The following is a 23,450-nucleotide window of genomic DNA, read 5'->3' on the forward strand; positions in this document are numbered from 1 at the left end:
TGATTCTGTTGCACTGCTGATTTTCTAAAACAAACTCCTAACATAGAAAGGCAGTATTTCCCAGAAGTTGGTTGAAAGCATAGTGCCTCATATACTCAATAAATATTTTGAATTGAATTAATTAATTTACTATTTTAAGAGCAAGAAATACACCTTAAGATTCTGTTTCTATTAAGAAAAAGCTGATGACATTTATTTATGCTTATAGAAGACTGGTCAATGTGCTGGAAGGAAAATAACCCAGTGCAATCTTAGCTGAGAAAGAATTCACTCCCCCTAAAAAAGTCAGCAGATGTCAGTCACTTCATACTCAGTACAAACATGTAAGTATCAATGGTTTACAAATGTTCTCATTACATTGTTTACCATTTATTTAAACACCTAAATAAATGCCCACAACTTACTATATAAATTGCATATTATTGAGAAATAAGGCACAACTGCAGTCATAATTTAATTACAGCTGCGAATTTAATTAACTAACTAGAAACCCTGTTCTTCTCCTTCCTGGCACTTAGCACAATTATACATAATTAATTTTGTAATTATTAATTTAGTCTGTGTCCCTGATTAAATTATAAGAACCAAAGGAACAGAACTTGTGCTTCTGTATTTCTGTTTCACAGACAGGCGTCTGATGTCTCGCACAGTCCGTGACACACAGCAGGGGCTTGGAGATACTGATTTAAACTTTATCCAGACTGTTGGGCACAAGCCCTATGTGAGAAGACTAGGCAGAGACCCAGACCTGAACATCAGAGAAAACATAAGGAGCGGGTGAGTTCAGACTTAGGCATCAACCCCTAGGCGCTCCTCTTGAGCTCAAGTGTCGTCTTTGGCCACCCCACACTGCAGACTCTTTCCTTTCTTCCCTGCCTTCCACTTTCCTTCCCTCATTTTTTGCTCTCCTACCTCCCTTCCCTCGTTTTTCTTTCTCTTTTACTCCCTTTTTTCTTTCCTATCACCCTTCCTCCCTTCTCTCCACCACCTTTTCCTCTATCTTTCCTTTTACACTGATCGCTTATATCCTATGTAATTGTAACTGTGTTGGATCCTAGATGCTTAAGGACGACCAGAACAGGGACTTCATCCTTGAGTCCACTGTGAGAACTCAAATCTCCCTTTCCCTCCCGCCTCATGGCATTGTCCCCTCAGCACCTAGGTTAAGGAACCTGAGGGGAGGTGCCCCACTTCCAGCTCCAGACCTGGCCCATGGCTTAATCCCAGACTCCTAAAGAGAGACCTTTACTTGCCCTTCCCTGCCTCTGCTCCTCCCTTGGCAGCCTGGCCCGCCTGCTCCATGGGGAGGAACAACCTGACCTGGGTGAGTGAGTTTGTCCTGCTGGGCCTCTCCGGGGACTGGCAGACCCAGGCTGGGCTGTTTGTCCTGTTCGGGGCCACCTATCTGCTGACCTTGCTGGGCAACGGGCTCATCCTCGTCCTGGTCCGGCTGGACTCCCGCCTCCAGCTGCCCATGTACTTCTTCCTCGGCAACCTCTCGGTAGTGGACATCTGCTACACCTCCAGCGGGGTTCCTCAGATGCTGGCGCACTTCCTCCTGGAGAAGAAGACCATCTCCTCCGCCCGATGTGGTACCCAGCACTTCTTCTCGCTGGCCCTGGGGGGCACCGAGTTCCTGCTGCTGGCCGCCATGGCCTATGATCGCTACGTGGCCGTCTGCGACCCCCTGCGCTACGCGGCCGTCATGGGGCTGCGGCTCTGCGCAGGCCTGGCCGCCGTCTCCTGGCTCGTGGGCCTGGCGAACGCGGCGGTGGAGACTGCGGTCACCGTGCGTCTGCCCACCTGTGGGCGCCACGTGCTGAACCACGTGGCCTGTGAGACACTGGCGCTCGTCAGGCTAGCCTGCGTGGACGTCACCCTCAACCAGGCGGTCATACTGGCATCCAGCGTGGTGGTGCTTTTGGTGCCCTGCTGCCTGGTCGCGCTGTCCTACGCGCGCATCGTGGCCGCCGTCTTGCGGATCCGCTCCAGCGCGGGGCGCCGCAAAGCCTTCGGGACCTGCGCCTCGCACCTCACCGTGGTCTCCATGTCTTACGGCATGGCCCTGGTTACCTACATGCAGCCCCGCGCCACCGCCTCCGCCGAGCAGGACAAGGTGGTGGTGCTCTTCTACGCGGTGGTGACCCCTATGTTGAATCCGCTCATCTACAGTCTGAGGAACAAGGAGATAAAGGCTGCTCTGACTCGGGTTCTGACGAGGAGCTCTGAATCAAAATGGTAGCCTGGGACCTTGTGGCTCAAGGGCTTCGCTCTGAGGACGGTGGGCAGGGCAGCGTGCCTGCCGCCTACTGTGCGTGCATGTACGTGTGTGGACATGTGAGTGCACGTGTGTGGTGTGTGTCTGTGTGAGGGAGCAGATGGGAGGGTCCTCAATCCCACACCATCGTTTGAAGTCCACAGAGAAATGGAATTTTATCTCTGGGCTCTGTTTTTGGTCCCTGACTTAGTCTTTAAAAAATGTGAATTACAACGACTTAGAAACACATACAGTCCACAGAAAATTATATGGAGAAAAAAAAAGATATACTGGTATATATGAATTAGAAAGGAAGACTAAATCGAAATGTTGGGCAGTGCACAGAATTTATGCCAAGAAAGTCTATTTCCTAAATTCTACAGCCACAAGTCTAAGCTTTTCTGAAATGAGTGGGGAAAAAAAGAGAGGAAAAGTTGTGACTTACAAGATTCACCATGCCCATGGGATCAAACAGGCCTTGGGCCAGAGGTAAAAGGGTCATCATGTGGTCACCAATGGTCCCACTCAGCTCCAAGGGTGGAGAGTTCACAGGGGGACCTGGAGCCAAAGTCGCAGTAATTATCCGCACATCCATGAGGAACAGGGCTGGCTCCATATGAGTCAGTGGATATCACGTCGCTCATTTTCCTTTCAAACTTGCCATGGTGGCAAGTGGCTGGCCAAAAAGTGAAGAGTTCATAACCGCAAACATCTCTCTACATAATCAGGTCTAAGGATATGCTCTTATGAAAACTGAAGGATATTATCAGAACTCATGCTTGCCTAAGAATCGTGCACAGACCATCAGAGGTAAGTCAGGCTACTTAAGAAAGAAGGGATCACAACTCCCTGTTAGTGATCTTTTCACTCTACTGACACAAAAATTAATGATTGAGCTCAAAACATCCTAGAATGTAAAGTGAGACCATGATATTTTATCTGGAAAAATGTTTAAAACTACTTTTAAAAATTGGAATGAAGCATCTCTTACATAAATATTATAGCTGTCTGGTTTATCTTACCCACAAACAAACAAAATATAAATTGAGAATAATTCAAACTGAGTCTGTTAAGAAAATATCGAAAGATTGAGGAGGAGGAGATGAAGTACCTTTGAAAATTCCTAGTAAAACAATTTTTCAAACATGAGGTAAAATTCACATCGCATACAATTCAAGATTTTGACCATTTAAAGTGTACAATTCAGTGGAATTTAGTATATTCACAATGTCATGGAACCTCATGCTTACACAGTTCCATAACATCTTCATCACCGCTAAAAGGCACTTCATACCCTTTAAACAGGACATCATGGGAAATGCTGAACTGGATGAAGCGCAAGCTGGAAACAAGGTTGCAGGGAGAAGTATCAATAACCTCAGACATGCAGATGACACCACCCTTACGGCAGAAAGCGAAAAGGAACTAAAGAGCCTTTTCATGAATGTGAAAGAGGAGAGTGAAAAAGCTGGCTTAAAATTCAACATTCAAAAAACTAAGATCATGCATGGCATCTAGTCCCATCACTTCATGGCAAATAGATGGGGAAACAATGGAAACAGTGACAGACTTTATTTTGGGGTGTTCCAAAATCACTGCAGATGGTGATTGCAGCCATGAAATTAAAAGACACTTGCTCCTTGGAAGAAAAACTGTGACCAATCTAGACAGCATATTAAAAAGCAGAGACATTACTTTGCCAACAAAGGTCCGTCTAGTCAAAGCTATGGTTTTTCCAGTGGTCATGTATGGATGTGAAAGTTGGACCATAAAAAAGACTGAGTGCTGAAGAATTGATGCTTTTTAACTGTGATGTTGAAGACTTTTGAGAGTTCCCTGGACCACAAGGAGATCAAACCAGTCAATCCTAATGGAAATCAGTCCTGAATATTCTTTGGAAGGACTTATGCTGAAGCTGAAGCTTCAATACTTTGGCCACTTGATGAAGAACTGACTCATTGGAAAAGACCCTGATACTGGGAAAGACTGAAGGTAAGCGAAGGGGATGACAGAGGATGAGACGATTGGATGGCATCACCAACACGATGGACATGAATGTGAACAAACTCCAGAAGTTTGTGATGGACAGGGAGGCCTGGCATGCTGCAGTCCATGGTGTCAACAAGTCACACACAAATGAGCGACAACTGAGTGACTGAACTGATTCCTCCCTCCTCCCAGGCTCTTAAAGCCACAGTGTATTCGGTCTTTAAGGATTTGCCTGATCTGGACAATTCATATAAATGGAATCATATGATATGTGATCTTTTGTGTCTGGCTTCTTTCACATAGCATATTATTTTTGAAATTTATCCATATTGTCAAATGTAGCAAGGCCTCATTCCTTTTTATGTCTGAATAATGTTCCCTTGTATGGAAATAGCCACATGTTTTTTTACCTATTCATCAGGTGATAGACATTTGGGATTTTTCCTAACTTTGGGCTATTGTGAATAGTACTGCTATAAACTTTCACGTACAAGTTTTTGTTATTAATAGAAAAACCTGTTTTTAATTCTTTTGGGTACATACCCGGGAGTGGAACTGTTGGGTCAGTCAGTAATTCTATATTTAACTTTTTGAGCAAATGCCAAACTGCTCTTCACCATAGCCGAACTGTTTTACATTCCCACTAGCAATAAATGAGAGTTCCAATTTCTCTGCTTTCTTGGCAAAATTTATGTTCTGTTTGACTGTAGCCATCCCAGTGTGTGTGAAATGACATGTTATTGTGTTTTTAATTTGCATGTCCCTAATTACTAAAGATGTTGAGCATCTTTTCATGTGTGTGTTGGCCATTTGTGTATGTTCTAGCAAACCTTTCATTTTAAATTTTATTGAAGACCCCCCCTTCCCTTCCCTTCCCTTCCTCTCACTCCTTGCTTTAGCCCCTCTCTGCTACCCTCTCCCCCTAAGACCATGACCACCAGCCTCCATCCTCCTCTTAATCCCCTCCCTGGTCCTTTCCCCTATCACGTATATGTGTGCTAAGTCACTTTTGTCGTGTCCAACTCTTTAAGACCCCATGGATGATAGCCCACCAGGTTCTTCTGTCCATGGGGTTCTCCAGGCAAGAATACTGGAGTAGGTTGCCATGCCCTCCTCCAGAGGATCTTCCCAGCCCAGGGATTGAACCCATATCTCCTGCTGTGGCAGGCGGGTTCTTTACCACTAATGCTAACGCCACTTAAGGAAGCCCCTTTCCCTCCCACTCCCATCTGAGGCACCCAGCCCTATCCCCTGGGAAAAATTTGTTAACTCTCGTTTTCAGACTCTTCTCATTTTTATATTATCAATTTCTCCCCCAGATCAACAGATTATCTTTTCCTTTCTCTATTCCTCCTCAAAGATCTCTCCCCCAACAAAAGCCTTCACACTTAGGCATCTGCTTGCCATTTGCCTGCTGTCTGTGATTTCTACAGCAAAGAAACCTCAAGAGTTTCTCCTGAAAGAACAAACCGAAAGCACTTATACTTTGGTATATTTTCTTTTACCCTTATCACAGGTCTATGGAAGCAGCTTTGAGCAGTGTGATATTCTACTATACTTTCAAACATAACCTGCCTACAAAAATGCTCATCAAATAGTTGAATGAGCAAAGTTTGTGGATGAGGTTTGATAAAAACCCATTAAAAGTTGGAAGTGGTCAACTGATGTTCATTCTATACTTGTTGAGCTATAATTCTTCATCAAATTATTATATAGTTGGGACAATAATCTACTGACATCTTCTAATCCTAATAATTACAGAGACATTACTTTGCTGACTAAGGTCCCTCTAGTCAAAGCTATGGTTTTTCCAGTGGTCATGTATGGATGTGAGAGCTGGACTGTGAAGAAAGCTGAGAGCCAAAGAATTGATGTTTCTGAACTGTGGTGTTGGAGAGGACTCTTGAGAGTCCCTTGGACTGTAAGGAGATCCAACCAATCCATCCTAAAGGAGATCAGTCCTGGCTGCTCATTGGAAGGACTGATGCTGAAGCTGAAACTCCAGTACTTTGACCACCTCAGGCAAAGAGTTGACTCGTCGGAAAAGACTCTGATGCTGGGAGGGATTGCAGGCAGGAGGAGAAGGGGATGACAGAGGATGAGATGGCTGGATGGCATCACTGACTCGATGGACATGAGTTTGGGTAAACTCCGGGAGTTGGTGATGGACAGGGAGGCCTGGCCTGCTGTGATTCATGGGGTCGCAAAGAGTCAGACACAACTGAGCGACTGAACTGAACTGAACTGAATCCTGATAATTAAAACGTATCTTTTGTAAGTAAAACTTAATTTCTATTGTCCACAGTTGTAGTGCATACATGTAGTTTATCCAAAGAAGATACCAATTCATGAGAATTATACAAAATATTTTCCTATTTCCTATTTTCTGCTCCGATTCCATTAGTTGAGCTTTAGGACTTTTTTTTTCAGCCCTTTAAAGTCTTTTTGGCCCTTTTGAGTCTTTAAAGAGAAACTCAATGTATTTAAAGGACAGTTACTATCAGGAGGCAAAAACTCTATTATCCTTCAAGAGACCCTTCTGATTAGAGTCATTTCACAGAGTGAACTCTGTGAAAACATCAATACTAAGGTTCTACACTGAGCTCCTAGATAAGACAATGAAATTTAAAGGAACCACTTCTCAATGAATAAATGATGTTCAGTCAGTCAGTCAGTCCACCAGCTCTATATGCCAGTCTCTGTTCAAACTAGAAAGCGCACAATAAAAAGCAGAAAATACTCTATCCTTTAAGCAGTTTGTTTGTTAGAAATCAGAAAAGGGGAGTGAAAGAGCTGGGTTTAGTGGAGGCAGTTTTCCAATTCTATCTCCTGGCTTCAGAGAAAGTTGAGAGTCCAGGTATGTGGGCTCCATCCTTCTACTTCACTATGGGGTGGATGCTTCCCTTTTATAGATAAAGTGGAAAGAGGTCAGTTGGTACTTGGCAAACTGGACTGCCAGTCCACTGATCTGGCCAGGCTACTCTTCAGTCTGTGTTCCTGCATTCAGTGCATCGTGTCCAACTCTTTGTGACCCCATGGACTGCAGCACGCCAGGCTTCCCTGTCCATCACAAACTCTCAGAGCTTGCTCAAACTCATGTCCATCGAGCCAGTGATGCCATCCAGCCATCTCGTCTTCTGTCATCCCCTTCTCCTACCTTCAGTCTTTCCCAGGATCAGGGTCTTTTCCAGGGAGTCAGTTCTTCACATCAGGTGGCCAAAGTATTGGAGCTTCACTATCAGTCCTTTCAATGAATATTCAGAACTGATCTCCTTTAGGATAGACTGGTTGGATCTCCTTGCAGTCCAAGGGACTCTCAAGAGTCTTCTCCAACACCACAGTTCAAAAGCATCAATTCTTTGCCACTCAGCTTTCCTTATGGTCCAAGTCTCACATCCATACATGACTACTGGAAAAACCATAGCCTTGACTAGACAGACCTTTGTTGGCAAAGTAATGTCTCTGCTTTTTAATATGCTGCCTAGGTTGGTCATAGCTTTTCTTCCAAGAAGTAAGCATCTTTTAATTTCATGGCTACAGTCACCATCTGCAGTGATTTTAGAGCCCTTTATGACAAAGTTTCCATCTGATTCCCCAGGAGCAGCATCCAAACACCACATCTTTTCTGACACCCCCTTCCCTATAAATCAAACCTGTCGTACATTTCATTCTATGGTGATGCTGCTCTCCAGTAGTGGCTGTGATACACTCTTGATGCTCCAGATGGTAACATATGTGATGTTACAGGAAGAACATGGGATTGTGGTCATCAGACTTCAGATTCAGTTCCAGTTTTGCTCCCAACTGGCAGAACAATCCTGAGAAAATCACTTCTGCTTTCTGAGCCTCAGCTTCCTCACTTGTAACCATCGAGGTTGAGATGATGATCCTAAAATTTCCTCCCAGCTTGTATTCTTTTTTGTGACTCTCACTGTGCATTTCACTTTCTTCAGTGGTGAGCATTTCAGGTGCTGTTCTCAGCACTCAAGAACCACATTTGGGGACCACAGCTTGGTTACTTACTGCACTGATGAAAGAAATAGGCTCTGTGGAAAGCCAGGGCTGGGTATTGTGCCAAAGCCAGTTTCTATTTTTGGCATTTTCTACAATGATACCTTCCAGCCACAAAAGGACTGAAAGAAGGAACTGGGTAGGTTCCAACTCAATAGGAAAGACAGAGGATAGCATAGAGCTGCTCTGCCCTCTTCACCCCCATCCAGCCAGAGCCCTATCTTCAAACCCTGTTAGAAAGACTTGGGTTGAATTGTTTTCATTTCCATTTCATTAGATTTTATGGCCCATCCCACATATCTTTACTACAAATCCTTTTTATTTAGATAATGCTCTGAAGTTATAAGCATTATCTAAATGCTCTGGAGCACCACTGGAGCAAGGGTGAGGAGATGCCCCACGTCTGCCACATGGCATTGGAGCAGCACCTGCGCTGTGCTGGAGTTACTTTAAGGAGATATCCCATGTCCAAGGGCAAAGGAGAACTCCCAGCAAGATGGTAGGAGGGGCAAAATCATGTTTAGAATCAAAGCCCATACTTGCCAGAGATTCTCAGAGTGCTCAAACAAACCTTGTGTGCACACCAGGACCCAGAGACCCCACAGAGACTGAGACAGAACTGTGTTTGGGTGTCTCCTGTGGCAGTATGGGTCAGCAGTGGACTGCCGTGGGGGCAGCACCTCTGGATGCAGCAGACCTGGGTGTGGCATAAGCCCTCTTGGAGGATGTCACCATTAACCCACCATAGAGCTGCCAGAACTTACACAGGACTGGGAAACAGACTCTGGGAGGGCACAAACAGAACCCTGTATGCACCAGGACGCAGGAGAAAGGAGCAGTGACCCCACCAAAGACTGACCCAGACTTGCCCGTGAGTGTCCAGCAGTCTCTGGCAGAGGCATGGGTCAGCAGTGGCCTGCTGCAGGGTTGGGGGCACTGAGTCAGGCAGTGCATGCATGGGACCTTTTGAAGGAGGTAGCCATTATCTTCATTATCTCCACCACAGTTTGGCCTCAGGTCAAATAACAGTGGATCACAATAAACTCTGGAAAATTCTGAAAGAGATGGGAATACCAGACCACCTGACCTGCCTCTTGAGAAACCTATATGCAGGTCAGGAAGCAGCAGTTAGAACTGGACATGGAACAACAGACTGGTTCCAAATAGGAAAAGGAGTGCATCAAGGTTGTATATTGTCACCCTGCTTATTTAACTTCTATGCAGAGTACATCATGAGAAACGCTGGGCTGGAAGAAGCACAAGCTGGAACCAAGATTGCCCGGAGAAACATCAATAACCTCAGATATGCAGATGACACCACCATGATGGCAGAAAGTGAAGAGGAACTAAAAAGCCTCTTGATGAAAGTGAAAGAAGAGAGTGAAAAAGATGACTTAAAGCTCAACATTCAGAAAATGAAGATCATGGCATCTGGTCCCATGACTTCATGGGAAATAGATGGGGAAACAGTGGAAACAGTGTCAGACTTTGTTTTTTTGGGCTCCAAAATCACTGCAGATGGTGATTGCAGCCATGAAATTGAAAGGCGCTTACTCCTTGGAAGGAAAGTTATGACCAACTTAGATAGCATATTAAAAAGCAGAGATATTATTTTGCCAACAAAAGTCCTTCTAGTCAAGTCTATGGTTTTTCCAGTGGTCATGTATGGATGTGAGAGTTGGACTGTGAAGAAAGCTGAGTGCCAAAGAATTTATGCTTCTGAACTGTGGTGTTGGAGAGGATTCTTGAGAATCCCTTGGACTGCAAGGAGATCCAACCAGCCCATTCTGAAGGAGATCAGTCCTGGGTGTTCATTAGAAGGACTAATGCTAAAGCTGAAACTCCAGTACTTTGGCCATCTCATGTGAAGAGTTGACTCATTGGAAAAGACTCTGATGCTGGGAGGGATTGGGGGCGGGAAGAGAAGGGGACGACAGAGGATGAGATGGCTGGATGGCATCACCGACTTGATGGACATGAGTTTGAGTGAACTCTGGGAGTTGGTGATGAACAGAGAGGCCTGGTGTGCTGCGATTCATGGGGTCGCAAAGAGTCAGACACAACTGAGCGACTGATCTGAACTGAACTAAGACAGCATATTAAAAAGCGGACACATTACTTTGCCAACAAAGGTCCCTCTGGTCAAGGCTATGGTTTTTCCAGTAGTCATGTATGGACGTGAGAGCTGGACCATAAAGAAGGCTGAGTGCAGAAGAATTGATGCTTTTGAACTGTGGTGTTGGAGAAAACTCTTGAGAGTCCCATGGACTGCAAGGAGATCCAACCAGTCCATCCTAAAGGAAATCAGTGCTCAATATTCATTGGAAGGACTTACGCTGAAGCTGAAGCTCCAATCAATACTTTGGCCACCTGATGTGAAGAACTGACTCCTTGGAAAAGACCCTGATGCAGGGAAAGATTGAAGGTGGGAGGAGAAAGGGATGACAGAGGATGAGATGGTTGAATGTCATCTCTGACTCGATGGACATGAGTTTGAGTAAATTCTGAGAGTTGGTGATGGACAGGGAGGCCTGGTGTGCTGCACTTCATGCGATCGCAAAGAGTTGGACATGACTTAGTGACTGAACTGAACTGAACTGAAGTTATGAAGAGCTTTCTCACATATCATCTCATTTGACACTAACTAGTTTTTCCCTGGATCTAAGATATTCTAAAACATTTTTTTGGGGTCAGACCTTAGAAGGTTAAGGGCTTCCTGGTGCTCAGACAGTAAAGACTCCTCCTGCAATGCAAGAGACCCAGGTTTGATCCCTGTATCGGGAAGATCCCCTGGGGAAGTGAATGTCTACCCACTCCAGTATTCTTGCCTGGAGAATCCCATGGACAGAGGAGTCCATGGGGTCACAAAGAGTCAGATATGACTGAGTGACTAACACTTTCACTTTAGAAGGCTAAAGCTAAGGGAGACCCAGCACACAAAAGGCAAGATATGCAGGATCACTTTTTAACTGATTCAGTGGGATTTGAGGCAAATCATTTTAACTCTCTTGGCCTCAACTTTTTCAAACAAAGAATGAGAAGTTTAGGTCACAGATTTTTCCTCCTCAAAAACTCTTCTGGGTTTTTATCTCAAAAAAGTACATCTTGAGTTTTCAAAAATAAGGTTAAAAGTTCCCGCGAAAGCAGTGATTCTCAAACATGTAATTAACGTTTTACACTTTAGTTACCAGGAAACAGTAAAGTTACTCACATATGAATGTCTGGGTTTCACCCTCCTGAGATTCTCTCTTAATTACTTCAGAGTTTGGTCTGGGCTTCTGGAGTTCTCAAAGCACCCCAGTGATTCTAAGGTATAGCTGATGTGGAAAGCACTGCTCTGGTTCCTACCATGGGTCCTGTGGGATTTTCATAGACAAACCCTTTAATCTGGAGTTTTTTCCTTCCCTCTCAAACTTCCCCTGTTCAGTTCAGTCACTCAGTCATGTCCAACTCTTTGCGACCCCATGGACTGCAGCACGCCAGTCTTCCCTGTCCATCACCAACTCCCGGAGCTTGCTCAAACTCATGTCCATCGAGTAGGTGATGCCATTCAACCATTTCATCCTCTGTCATCCCCTTCTCCTCCCGCTTTCAATCTTTCCCTTCATCAGGGTCTTTGCCAACGAGTCTGTTCTTCACATCAGGCGGCCAAAGTTTTGGAGTTTCAGCTTCAGCATCAGTCCGTCCTTGAATATTCAGGACTGATCTCCTTTAGGACGGACTGGTTGGATCTCCTTGCAGTCCAAGGGGCTCTCAAGAGTCTTCTCCAACACCACAGTTCAAAAGCATCAACTCTTCGGCACTAAGCTTTCTGTATAGTCCAACTCTCACATCCGTACATGACCACTGGAAAAAGCATAGCTTTGACTAAACAGACCTTTGTCTTTTTACCTTTTTGATAGAGGTTAAAGACCAGCAAAGTAAACAGGGAGGTGTTCCAGGGGCAAACATGTCTTTGCTATGACAGAAGGATTTACACATAACAAAGCTCCAAGGGCTTTACAGGCACTCCCTTACTGACTTCATCAGTGGGCACTGTCAGTTTCCAAATGTTGTTATTGCAAGTAAGTGGTGTGTGCATTCATCCTTTATTAATCACTTAGTTTAACATCCAAATGAATGCCAGAGTTTCACCAAGGAAATAGCATAATCACACAAAGTTGGGACATAATTATAGTTGGTATAATGTTCTACAGTGAGGCCTTGATCTTATCATCCTAGGACTAAGCCTGTTTAATCAGTACATTGAGAACCAAATGAGGGATTTTTTTTTCCCTGTCACTGACCCAGCCTGGATTACAGGAGAAGCTGGAAAACCACTGGCTCCAGAATGAGTAATAAGGACAAGGGAGAGTTTCAGTACTCAAGTCTTGTGTTTTGTGATCAGATAGTAATCCTCAACACTAGCACTTGAAAACTGTTTTATTCATTTCCCCAACACAAAGTTTGTTATTGTGAAACATTCATTAGAAATCTTTGTATGCAAAGAAAAATCAGGAAATGTCCCTGACTTCAAGAAGCTCAGAGTCTAATAGAGAAAACATACAAGTACTTGCAGTGTTACTTAAAGTCCTTTGTTCAGACTCAGACTGTGAATTCTGATTCTGGACTCTTTAAGCCACCACCTCCTCAGGTAGCCTGACCTGCCTGCTCCATGGGGAAGAACAACCTGACCTGGGTGAGTGAGTTTGTCCTACTGGGCCTCTCCGGGGACTGGCAGACCCAGGCTGGGCTGTTTGTCCTGTTCGAGGCCACCTATCTGCTGACCTTGCTGGGTAACGGGCTCATCCTCGTCCTGGTCTGGCTGGACTCCCGCCTCCAGCTGCCCATGTACTTCTTCCTCGGCAACCGCTCCGTAGTGGACATCTGCTACACCTCCAGCGGGGTTCCCCAGATGCTGATGCACTTCCTCCTGGAGAAGAAGACCATCTCCTCCGCCCGATGTGGTACCCAGCACTTCTTCTCACTGGCCCTGGGGTGGGGCAGGTCAGTTCAGTCAGTCATGTCCGACTCTTTGTGACCCCATGAATCTCAGCACGCCAGCCCTCCCTGTCCATCACCAACTCCCAGAGTCCACCCGTTAAACCCATGTCCATTGAGTTCGTGATGCCATCCAACCATCTCATCCTCTGTCGTCTCCTTCTCCTCCTGCCCTCAATCTTTCCCAGCATTGTATAGACTATATAGCAAAATCACTCAGTCATGTCCAACTCTTTGCGATCCCATGGACTGTAGCCTACCAGGCTCCTCTGTCCATGGGATTTTCCAGGCACCAGTCCTGGAGTGGATTGCCATTTCCTTCTCCAGGGGATCTTCCCAACCCAGGGATTGAACCCGGGTCTCCCATACTGTAAACAGACAGACGCTTTACCATCTGAGCCACAAGGGAAGTCCTAGCATCAAGGTCTTTTCAAATGAGTCAGCTCTTCGCATCAGGTGACCAAAGTATTGGAGTTTCAGCTTCAACATCAGTCCTTCCAATGAGCACCCAGGACTCAGGGACTAAGTTCTCACTGCTGACAGCAATGGTCTATGAACACTACGTGGTCAACCCCCTGCACTGCGGAGCAGCAATCAGTCCAAGGCCGACAGTGGTCTCTTGGTTTGTGGGCCTGGCTAATTTTGAAGTGGAGATGGCAGTCCCCATGCACTTGCCCACCTGTGGGCACTGGGTCGTGAGCCATGTGGCCTGTGTGGATGTTGCAGTGTTCCCTCTTAGTGTTGAGCGAATCATGGGGCCCTGGACTCCATGCAGGACTTGGAGAGAAATATCAATCAACAAACAGATTTTTGTCAAGCTCCACTGTGTTCAGTACACCATGCCAGGTGCTGCAGGAGACACACCCAATCTAATATGAAGTCCTTCCCCATAACCTGGGGATTATATGAAAAGATAAAAGGTAAATACCAAAAAGAAATTGCAACATAATTCAGTAATGGCAAAGTACAATTAGGCAATATTTGGTTAGCTGCCAAATATGAGATAGACATTAAAGCCCATGGAATTCACAAAATTCCCTTATGAAGGAAAAAAACCTAGGTGGTTTGCAAAAGAATTGATGGGGAAGGAAAAATTAAAATGGCCATAGAAAATGGTAGAACTTGGACAGATGAGAGAGTAGAGAGAGAGTTCATTCTTGGCTCACAGGGAAATGATGCAAGCCAGGTGAGGAGATAGAAAACACTAAGGTCTGTCTGGGAAAGAGTGAACAAACCAGTTTGGATAGAGCAAAGATTTCATTTTGAGGAGTCAGTGAAGAGGAAGTAAGGCTGGAAGGTGGGGGTGGTGTGCATAGTAGGGCTTTAAAAACAAGGCCATGGAATTTGCATTAGAGGCAATAGCAAGAGAGCACAGTTTTTGAAGTAGGGAACAGCACACCTAATATATAATATTCTAGAAATTATCCTCTTCTTCTCCACCAGGCATGTTAGACAAATTGAGACAAACTATTTTCTTCTTTTAGTCCAGCAAACTCTCTATTTCATGCTTCACTGGTGAGAGTAAGTGAATCAACTGTTTATAATTCAACTTCCTTTACTTAGGGAAGACTATAAGATAAGGTTGAAAGACCAAGAATTGGAAAGCTAGGGGACACAGACCAAAATTTATTTACAATGAAGAGAAATGTTAGAAATAAAAATGAGTGATCAGGTCTTGAAGTTGATAATTGAACAGAGGTTATAATGATAGATGAGGCACCTTCTATTTTCCTTTTTTTAATGCAGAAGATAACCATGCCATCTGAGTAACAGCTGAAGATCAAGCAAAAATAAATAGAGCTTACTTGGTGTTTTCTTTCAGTGTCAGCTCTGATGACAACCCTGTTTTTCTGGCTTGGGGTTAGACAACAACCCCCTGGTTAAGTAGGTCCTGCCCCAGTTCGGGGAGATTTGGAGTTTGTTTTTCTAATGTCAGTTCACAAAATGAGTCTGACTCTCACCAAGGCACTAGCCCAGGAAAGCCTTCAATTTCTTTTTTCATGGAGAATAAATCAGCGCATGAACCCCAGGAAAACAAAATTCAGGGTCCAAAATGGAAGCCAGATTAAGAGAGTATTTCTGGACTCCCTTAGAGACCAGGGAGATAGCAAACCAGTGCGACAACAGAACATCTGTCTGAGCCCGCCTGGAAACGCCCAAGACAGAGGGCCCCCTGACTTCAGGGCCTCCTGCTCCTTGGACACAAACCCAGTTTCTTCTACTCAGAACAAAATCTCCTCCATAGCATTCTCCGCTTTACACACTCAAGACCAGGAACACCACTAGAGAGCAGGGCTTCTTAGTCTGGAACTGACAGGTTTGGGGTCTATGAGCCCCCAGAAATGTGTGCTAAAGTGGGGTCTTATCCCAGTTTTATCATTTCTTGAGTAAGTCCTGCTGGTGCGTGCCTCTTCCCACCCCACCCACCCGAGTCCTCCTGCTACACACTCACAGGACACCAGGGTTTTCCTTCCTCACACTTGTCCCAATTTGTAATGACATGCTCACCTGAATGACTAGACACTATTCCCAACTCCCCACAGGACTGAACATTCCATGGGGTAGAAGCTTAATCTGTGATACTCACTACTTTATCCCCAGCTCAGGGCGTTGTCTACAGGTAAGCACTCAAAAAATATTTGATAACTGATACATTCTCAAAGAATCTGCGGCCACCACAAAAGGTTAACACATCCCAATTTATGTATTGAGTTTTAACATGTTTTTAAATTTTAGAAAATATGTTTTATAAAAGCTTTAGTAGTAAGCTGTGATATTTGCCACTGATTGATAAGATGAGGGTTTTAAATGAGCTTCCCTGACGTTATAGAATTGGACTTGTGTGCATGCTAAGTCACTTTAGTTGTGTCCAGCTCTTTGCAACCCCATGCACTGTAGTTCCACCAGGCACCTCTGTCTGTGGGATTTTTAGGCAAGAATACTGGAGTGCGTTTCCATTTCCTTCTGCAGAGGATCTTCCTGACCCAGGGATTGAACTCATGTCTCTTATGTCTCCTGCATTGGTAGGTGGTTCTTAACCACTAGTGCCACCTGGGAAGTCCATAGAATCCAACTTATCATTAAAAAAAAATTGCCCAAAAAGAGCATGTGATCAAGGGTCCACCAGTCAGTCTGATTTCCCATTGATCTAATGTGATTTCTAACACTTCTTTTTTTTAGTCTTTTCAATTTTCAATATAACAGTGTAACACAGCAACCTTACAAAATAAAATATAGAATCAAGTTTAAGGGTAATAGCTATTGTATAGTAACGCTCAGTATTCCATTATAATTTCATCCTTTCTCCTTTATTTCTTCAAAGGAAAAAAAAAGAGAAAAAATAACTTCTAGTTCTATTCTTACTTCCTCAGTTCAGTTCAGTCGCTCAGTCGTGTCCGACTCTTTGCGACCCCATGAATCGCAGCACGCCAGGCCTCCCTGTCCATCACCATCTCCTGGAGTTCACTCAGACTCATGTCCATTGAGTCAGTGATGCCATCCAGCCATCTCATCCTTGGTCGTCCCCTTCTCCTCCAGCCCCCAATCCCTCCCAGCATCAGAGTCTTTTCCAATGAGTCAACTCTTCGCATGAGGTGGCCAAAGTACTGGAGTTTCAGCTTCAGCATCATTCCTTCCAAAGAAATCCCAGGGCTGATCTCCTTCAGAATGGACTGGTTGGATTTCCTTATGGTCCAAGGGACTCTCAAGAGTCTTCTCCAACACCACAGTTCAAAAGCATCAATTCTTCAGTGCTCAGCCTTCTTCACAGTCCAACGCTCACATCCATACATGACCACAGGGAAAACCATAGCCTTGACTAGACTTACTTCCTCAGCTGATGTCAAAATGCTACTTAAGTAAATTATTCTCTTAGTCACACCCTCTAGTGAACTTGCAATGGCCTTCTTCAGCATCAGACTTTCTTCTCTGTGATTTCTTATCCACCACAAGTGGCTTTTCTTTATCTCAGTCACACTTGGCATATTTGCACTGCTTGGCAACTCAAAAAATTGAAAAAAAAAAACAACAAGAGTCAGAGAAAGAGAAAGAAAGCCTGGTCTTTCCTGCTGGCTAGAAAACTCCTTGCCACTTCCTGTTTCCTCTACTATTTTCATACTGATGAAGATACAAAAAATAATTTTTAAAAATAACATTAACTATGCATTATTATAATACTACTAACAAATTATGATGAATACTGTTAACATGTCATACACATATATTACACATTAAATCTTCGCAATTATTCTAAAATTAGATTTTATTGCTCAGTCACTAAGTCATGTCCAATTCTTTGCAAACATTGCCAACTCCTGGACTTTGCTCAAACTCATGTAAATTGAGTCGGTGATGCCATCCAACCATCTCATCCTCTGTCGTCCCCTTTTCCTCCTGCCCTCAATCTTTCCCAGCATCAGGGTCTTTTCAAATGAGTCAGTTCTTCTCATGAGGTGGCCAAAGTATTGGAGTTTCACCTTCAACATCAGTCCTTCCAATGAACTTTCAGGACTGATCTCCTTTAGGATGGACTGGGTGGATCTCCTTGCAGTCCAAGGGACTCTCAAGAGTCTTCTCCAACACCACAGTTCAAAAGTATCAGTTCTCCGGCGCTCAGCTTTCTTAAGTCTCACATCCATACATGACTACTGGAAAAACCATAGCATTGACTAGTCAGACCTTTGTTGACAAAGTAATGTCTCTGCTTTTGAATATGCTATCTAGGTTGGTCAAAACTTTCCTTCCAAGGAGTAAGCGTCTTTTAATTTCATGGCTGCAGTCACCATCTGCAGTGATTTTGGAGCCCTTAAAAATAAAGTCTGACACTGTTTCCACTGTTTCCCCATCTATTTCTCATGAAGTGATGGGACCAGATGCCATGATCTTCGTTTTCTGAATGTTGAGCTTTAAGCCAACTTTTTCACTCTCCTCTTTCACTTTCATCAAGAGGCTTTTTAGCTCCTCTTCACTTTCTGCCATCATGGTGGTGTCATCTGCATATCTGAGGTTATTGATATTTCTCCCAGCAATCTTGATTCCAGCTTGTGCTTCTTCCAGTCCAGTGTTTCTCATGATGTACTCTGCATAGAAGTTAAATAAGCAGGGTGACAATATACACCCTTGACATACTCCTTTTCCTATTTGGAACCAGTCTGTTGTTCCATGTCCAGTTCTAACTGTTGCTTCCTGACCTACATACAGATTTCTCAAGAGGCAGGTCAGATGGTCTGGTATTCCCATCTCTTTCAGAATTTTCCACAGTTTATTGTGATCCACACAGTCAAAGGCTTTGGCATAGTCAATAAAGCAGAAATAGATGTTTTTCTGGAACTTCCTTGCCTTTTCCATGATCCAGCAGATGTTGGCAATTTGATCTCTGGTTCCTCTGCCTTTTCTAAAACCAGCTTGAACATCCGGAAGTTCACGGTTCACGTATTGCTGAAGCCTGGCTTGGAGAATTTTGAGCATTACTTTACTAGCATGTGAGATGAGTGCAATTGTGCAGTAGTTTGAGCATTCTTTGGCATTGCCTTTCTTTGGTATTGGAATGAAAACTGACCTTTTCCAGTCCTGTGGCCACTGCTAAGTTTTCCAAACTTGCTGGCATATTTAGTGCAGCACTTTCACAGCATCATCTTTCAGGATTTGAAACAGTTCAACTGGAATTCCATCACCTCCACTAGCTTTGTTCGTAGTGATGCTTTCTAAGGCCCACTTGGCTTCACATTCCAAGATGTCTGGCTCTAGATTAGTGATCACATCATCATGATTATCTGGGTCATGAAGATCTTTTTTGTACAGTTCTTCCATGTATTCTTGCCATCTCTTCTTAATATCTTCTGCTTCTGTTAGGTCCATACCATTTCTGTCCTTTATCGAGCCCATCTTTGCATGAAATGTTCCTTTGGTATCTCTAATTTTCTTGAAGAGATCTCTAGTCTTTCCCTTTCTGTTGTTTTCCTCTATGTCTTTGCATTGATCGCTGAGGAAGGCTTTCTTATGTCTTCTTGCTATTCTTTGGAACTCTGCATTCAGATGCTTATATCTTTCCTTTTCTCCTTTGCTTTTCGCTTCTCTTCTTTTTACAGCTATTTGTAAGGCCTCCCCAGACAGCCATTTTGCTTTTTTGCATTGCTGGAGCAGCCGTGAAGAGATACCCCACGCCAAGGTAAGAGAAACCCAAGTAGGATGGTAGGTGTTGTAAGAGGGCATCAGAGGGCAGACACACTGAAACCATACTCACAGAAAACTAGTCAATCTAATCACACTAGGACCACAGCCTTGTCTAACTCAATGAAATCAACCCATGCATGCAGGACAACCCAATATAGGCAGGTCATGGTGGAGAGGCCTGACAGAATGTGGTCCACTGGAGAAGGGAATGGCAAGCCACTTCAGTATTCTTGCCTTGAGAACCCCATGAACAGTATGAAAAGGCAAAATGATAGGATACCAAAAGAGGAACTCCCCAGGTCAGTAGGTGCCCAATATGCTACTGGAGATCAGTGGAGAAATAACACCAGAAAGAATGAAGGGATGGAGCCAAAGCAAAAACAATACCCAGTTGTGGATGTGACTGGTGATAGAAGCAAGATCCGATGCTGTAAAGAGCAATATTGTGTAGGAACCTGGAATGTCAGGTCCGTGAATCAAGACAAATTGAAAGTGGTCAAACAAGAGATGGCAAGGGTGAACATCGACATTCTAGGAATCAGTGAACTAAAATGGACTGGAATGGGTAAATTTAACTCAAATGACCATTACATCTACTACTGCAGGCAGGAATCCCTCAGAAGAAATGGAGTAGCCATCATGGTCAACAAAAGAGTCCAAAATGCAGTACTTGGATGCAATCTCAAAAACGACAGAATGATCTCTGTTCGTTTCCAAGGAAAACCATTCAATATCACAGTTATCCAAGTCTATGCCCCAACCACTAATGCTGAAGAAGCTGAAGTTGAACGGTTTTATGAAGACCTACAAGACCTTTTAGAACTAACACCCAAAAAAGATGTCCTTTTCATTATAGGGGACTGGAATGCAAAAGTACGAAGTCAAGAAACACCTGGAGTAACAGGCAAATTTGGCCTTGGAATGTGGAATGAAGCAGGGCAAAGACTAATAGAGTTTTGCCAAGAAAATGCACTGGTCATAGCAAACACCCTCTTCCAACAACACAAGAGAAGACTCTACACATGGACATCACCAGATGGTCCACACCAAAATCAGATTGATTATATTCTTTGCAGCCAAAGATCAAGAAGCTCTATGCAGTCAACAAAAACAAGACTGCGAGCTGACTGTGGCCCAGATCATGAACTCCTTATTGCCAAATTCAGACTTAAATTGAAGAAAGGAGGGAAAACCGCTAGACCATTCAGGTATGACCTAAATCAAATCCCTTATGATTATACAGTGGAAGTGAGAAATAGATTTAAGGGTCTAGATCTGATAGATAGAGTGCCTGATGAACTATGGACTGAGGTTCGTGACATTGTACAGGAGACAGGGATCAAGACCATCCCCATGGAAAAGAAATGCAAAAAAAAGTTGCAGGTTAGTCTCTGAAATATACGCATTGATACTTTTACCAAAAACTTTTTATATTCTGCCTTAGAGGCACCTAACTCTAATTAAAATTTTTTCCAAAATTATTTCTTAAAACTTCTGTGTAGTAATTGAAACAAACTGTTTTAAACAAATAGTTAAACATAAGATTTAATGGGGTGATTCTTTAAAAAAAAAAAAAGTTAAACAGTTTTGAACACAAACTAAGTGAAATTCTTTAATTTTTTCAGAATAAAAAGTACATGTTTATTTAATTCATTTATTTAATTCACATGTGACTTTGAGACATTTGCTTTAGGAAAAAGTTTGAGACAATCTGAAAAAGAAGAAAAATCACAACATGTGATTCCAAAGGAAGAATAAACATGGGAAAAGTCTGACTGTCACTTAGAGAAAATCAAAACCAGAACAACAGAAATATTAAGGAGAAAATGTATTGTGAAGAAACCTAGTAGTTTTAATAAAAATTAAAATCGAAGTGTCCAAGTTTGGTAAGAGAAAAAGAATCCCCATAGAAAGAAGGACTATTAGGTCTCGCAGCCCAGGCCACTGCCCACCACAATTACTGTCCTTTGGGACTCACATAGTGACTATTACATTATCCTCAGGAAGGTCACTGCCTCCCCAGCCACATACTAGTTCAGTAACAGACACGATTTTTCTTAGTTTCCCAGCAGACAACTGAGATAAGATGGTGCAGTTAGGGGGCTTCCCTAGTGGCTCAGCGGTAAAGAATCCACCTGCCAATGCAGGAGACATGGTTTTGATTCCTGGTCCGGGAGGATCCCACATGAGAAGCCCACGTGCCACAACTAGAGAAAAGCCGGTGCAGCAACAGAGACCCAGCACAGCCAAAAACAAAGAAATAAATAAAATCACTTTTTTTTAAAGATAGTGCAGTTACGACTTTTTAACCAAACGCTTCCACATAACAGAGGGGATACAAAGAGAGAGAATAACACAGAATTTTTATATTCTGACCTTCTGGATGATGCTGGCTCTCTGGGACCTGTGGGGCCACATTTTAGCAGTGTTCCAGGAAGAAATTATGCTCAAAGAGTTCCCAGATTTTACTTCCCTCCTCTCCTTCCCAAAGGAGAAAGCCCACAATATGATCCAACAGATATTGAGGACATTTTCATGTATTTGGTCTGCGGCTCTGTCATCCTCATTTGAGCCTCTTCTGATGGACTGGTTAAGGGGATCACACCACCTCGGCCATCCAGAAGCCCCTGGCCAACAAAATCAGCTGCCCAAATGCCCCTCGAAGCCTGAGGTTGCCAAGGATGAGGATAAAGGGATGGATGGACGTGCACGAGTAGACTAAAATTTGCCATGGCCAGTACCAGTCACTCTCTGAGGAGCAGAACCCTGCAGCATCAATGATCAGGGACACGAAAGACAGAATATAAAGAACAAGGAAGGAGACTAGTGACTTCAGAGCTCTGGTGTGAGCCTGGCCACTGGGATCCTGCAGGCTGTGACCACTGCGCTGCATCCTCCATGCGTGTCTCCTCAGAGAGTGAATCAACAGAGCAATCGAGACCAGAAAAACAGAGCCAGGAACTGAAAGAGTGATCATTTTCAGGGGCAGGAAATAGTACATTTCCAGAATCCTGCTCCATTGATGATAGGTCATGTTCCTGAAAGGTTTTCTAGTGAAGGACCCTTTATACAAAGCGTGGTTCCCTGAAAAAAAAAGCAGGGTGACAGTGAAGGAGGTGAGGAGAGAGCCCAGCAAAAGCCAGGGCACCCACCTGGGGAACCTCCACTTTAGCCAGAGGAAGGCAGGGTGGGTAAAGTTAGCAATCTTCATGCAGAAGAGGACGCTGAGCCAGGAGCCAAACCAGGAAGTGACGGAGTTGAGGAAGACCCAGGGTAGACCGAAGAACTGCCGGGCGGGACCGCTGCAGTAGTCGACCAGATGCAGGAAATAGTAGAAGTTATTCCCCATTCCAACCCACTGCAGGCAGAAGCGGGAGAGTCCCAAGCTAAAGAGGATCAGATCAGAGGGGAGCAGCCTCCCACGTTGCACCCATTCTCTGCTCAGCACCAGCACAATGAAGCCATTGGCCAGAAGGCCCAGGATACACAGCAGGACAAAGAGCAGCATGAAGAGGACTGTGAATTCTGGGTGCATCTTGGACCGTCCTCCGGTCACCATCCCAGGCCTTGGTCCCTGGCCTCCTGCCTCCTCCATCCACAGTCCCTGTTTCAGGGAATGTGAGAAGAGTCCTTCTTTTCTGGGGATGCGAGAAGAAAGCTCAGGCTCTGCATCTGAGCCAGAGCTCCCTTAGAAGGAGGATGCTCAGGCTTCAGAGGAAGGTGATCTCAGCTCAGCGAGGATGCAAATTTCCCCCCGGGCTCAGTTACCATCAGGCCCACTGACTGCCCCCCATTTGCCTTCTCTGGTTTTGCCTACACGTGGCCATGGTTAGTGTCATTGTGGAGGGTTGTTCAGGGTGTCTGTGACTGAGCTCTGAAGGAAGGAATTTTCATGTACCGACGTATGGGGAAGTCATTCTGGCTTATCCATGATTTGGCTTGAAACTTACACCAACTAGAATGGCCTGTTGTAGCGCCTGTCAGACACGCACGGTATACCTACTTTAAGCATTTAAAAAAAAAAAAAAAGAGTGCATTTACC

At 44.3% G+C, this 23,450-nt stretch overlaps 3 protein-coding genes across 3 annotated transcripts; 2 read left to right on the forward strand and 1 right to left on the reverse strand.

Moving 5' to 3' along the window:
- On the forward strand, positions 1,301-3,601 carry LOC108635907 (olfactory receptor 2F1-like). The gene has a single exon (XM_018047510.1). It carries the CDS (start codon positions 1,301-1,303, stop codon positions 2,240-2,242), a length of 942 nt encoding a protein of 313 aa, XP_017902999.1. The 3' UTR covers positions 2,243-3,601.
- On the forward strand, positions 12,835-14,115 carry LOC102186275 (olfactory receptor 2F1-like). Its single transcript, XM_005679627.2, has 2 exons — positions 12,835-13,234; positions 13,743-14,115. The coding sequence occupies exons 1-2, from the start codon at positions 12,912-12,914 to the stop codon at positions 14,113-14,115; spliced, it is 696 nt and encodes a 231-aa protein (XP_005679684.2). The 5' UTR covers positions 12,835-12,911.
- On the reverse strand, positions 22,008-22,943 carry LOC102185981 (taste receptor type 2 member 41-like). Its single transcript, XM_005679626.2, has one exon. It carries the CDS (start codon positions 22,941-22,943, stop codon positions 22,008-22,010), a length of 936 nt encoding a protein of 311 aa, XP_005679683.2.

This window comes from Capra hircus, chromosome 4 (assembly GCF_001704415.2).
Source record: "Capra hircus breed San Clemente chromosome 4, ASM170441v1, whole genome shotgun sequence".
In the NCBI taxonomy this organism is placed as follows: Eukaryota; Metazoa; Chordata; class Mammalia; order Artiodactyla; family Bovidae; genus Capra; species Capra hircus.

Coding starts and splice junctions, on each gene's coding strand:
- LOC108635907 (XM_018047510.1), top strand. CDS start 1,301: ATGGGGAGGAACAACCTGACCTGGGTGAGTGAGTTTGTCCTGCTGGGC.
- LOC102186275 (XM_005679627.2), top strand. CDS start 12,912: ATGGGGAAGAACAACCTGACCTGGGTGAGTGAGTTTGTCCTACTGGGC. Junction 13,235..13,742: donor TTCTTCTCACTGGCCCTGGG/GTGGGGCAGGTC, acceptor CCTTCCAATGAG/CACCCAGGACTCAGGGACTA.
- LOC102185981 (XM_005679626.2), bottom strand. CDS start 22,943: ATGCACCCAGAATTCACAGTCCTCTTCATGCTGCTCTTTGTCCTGCTG.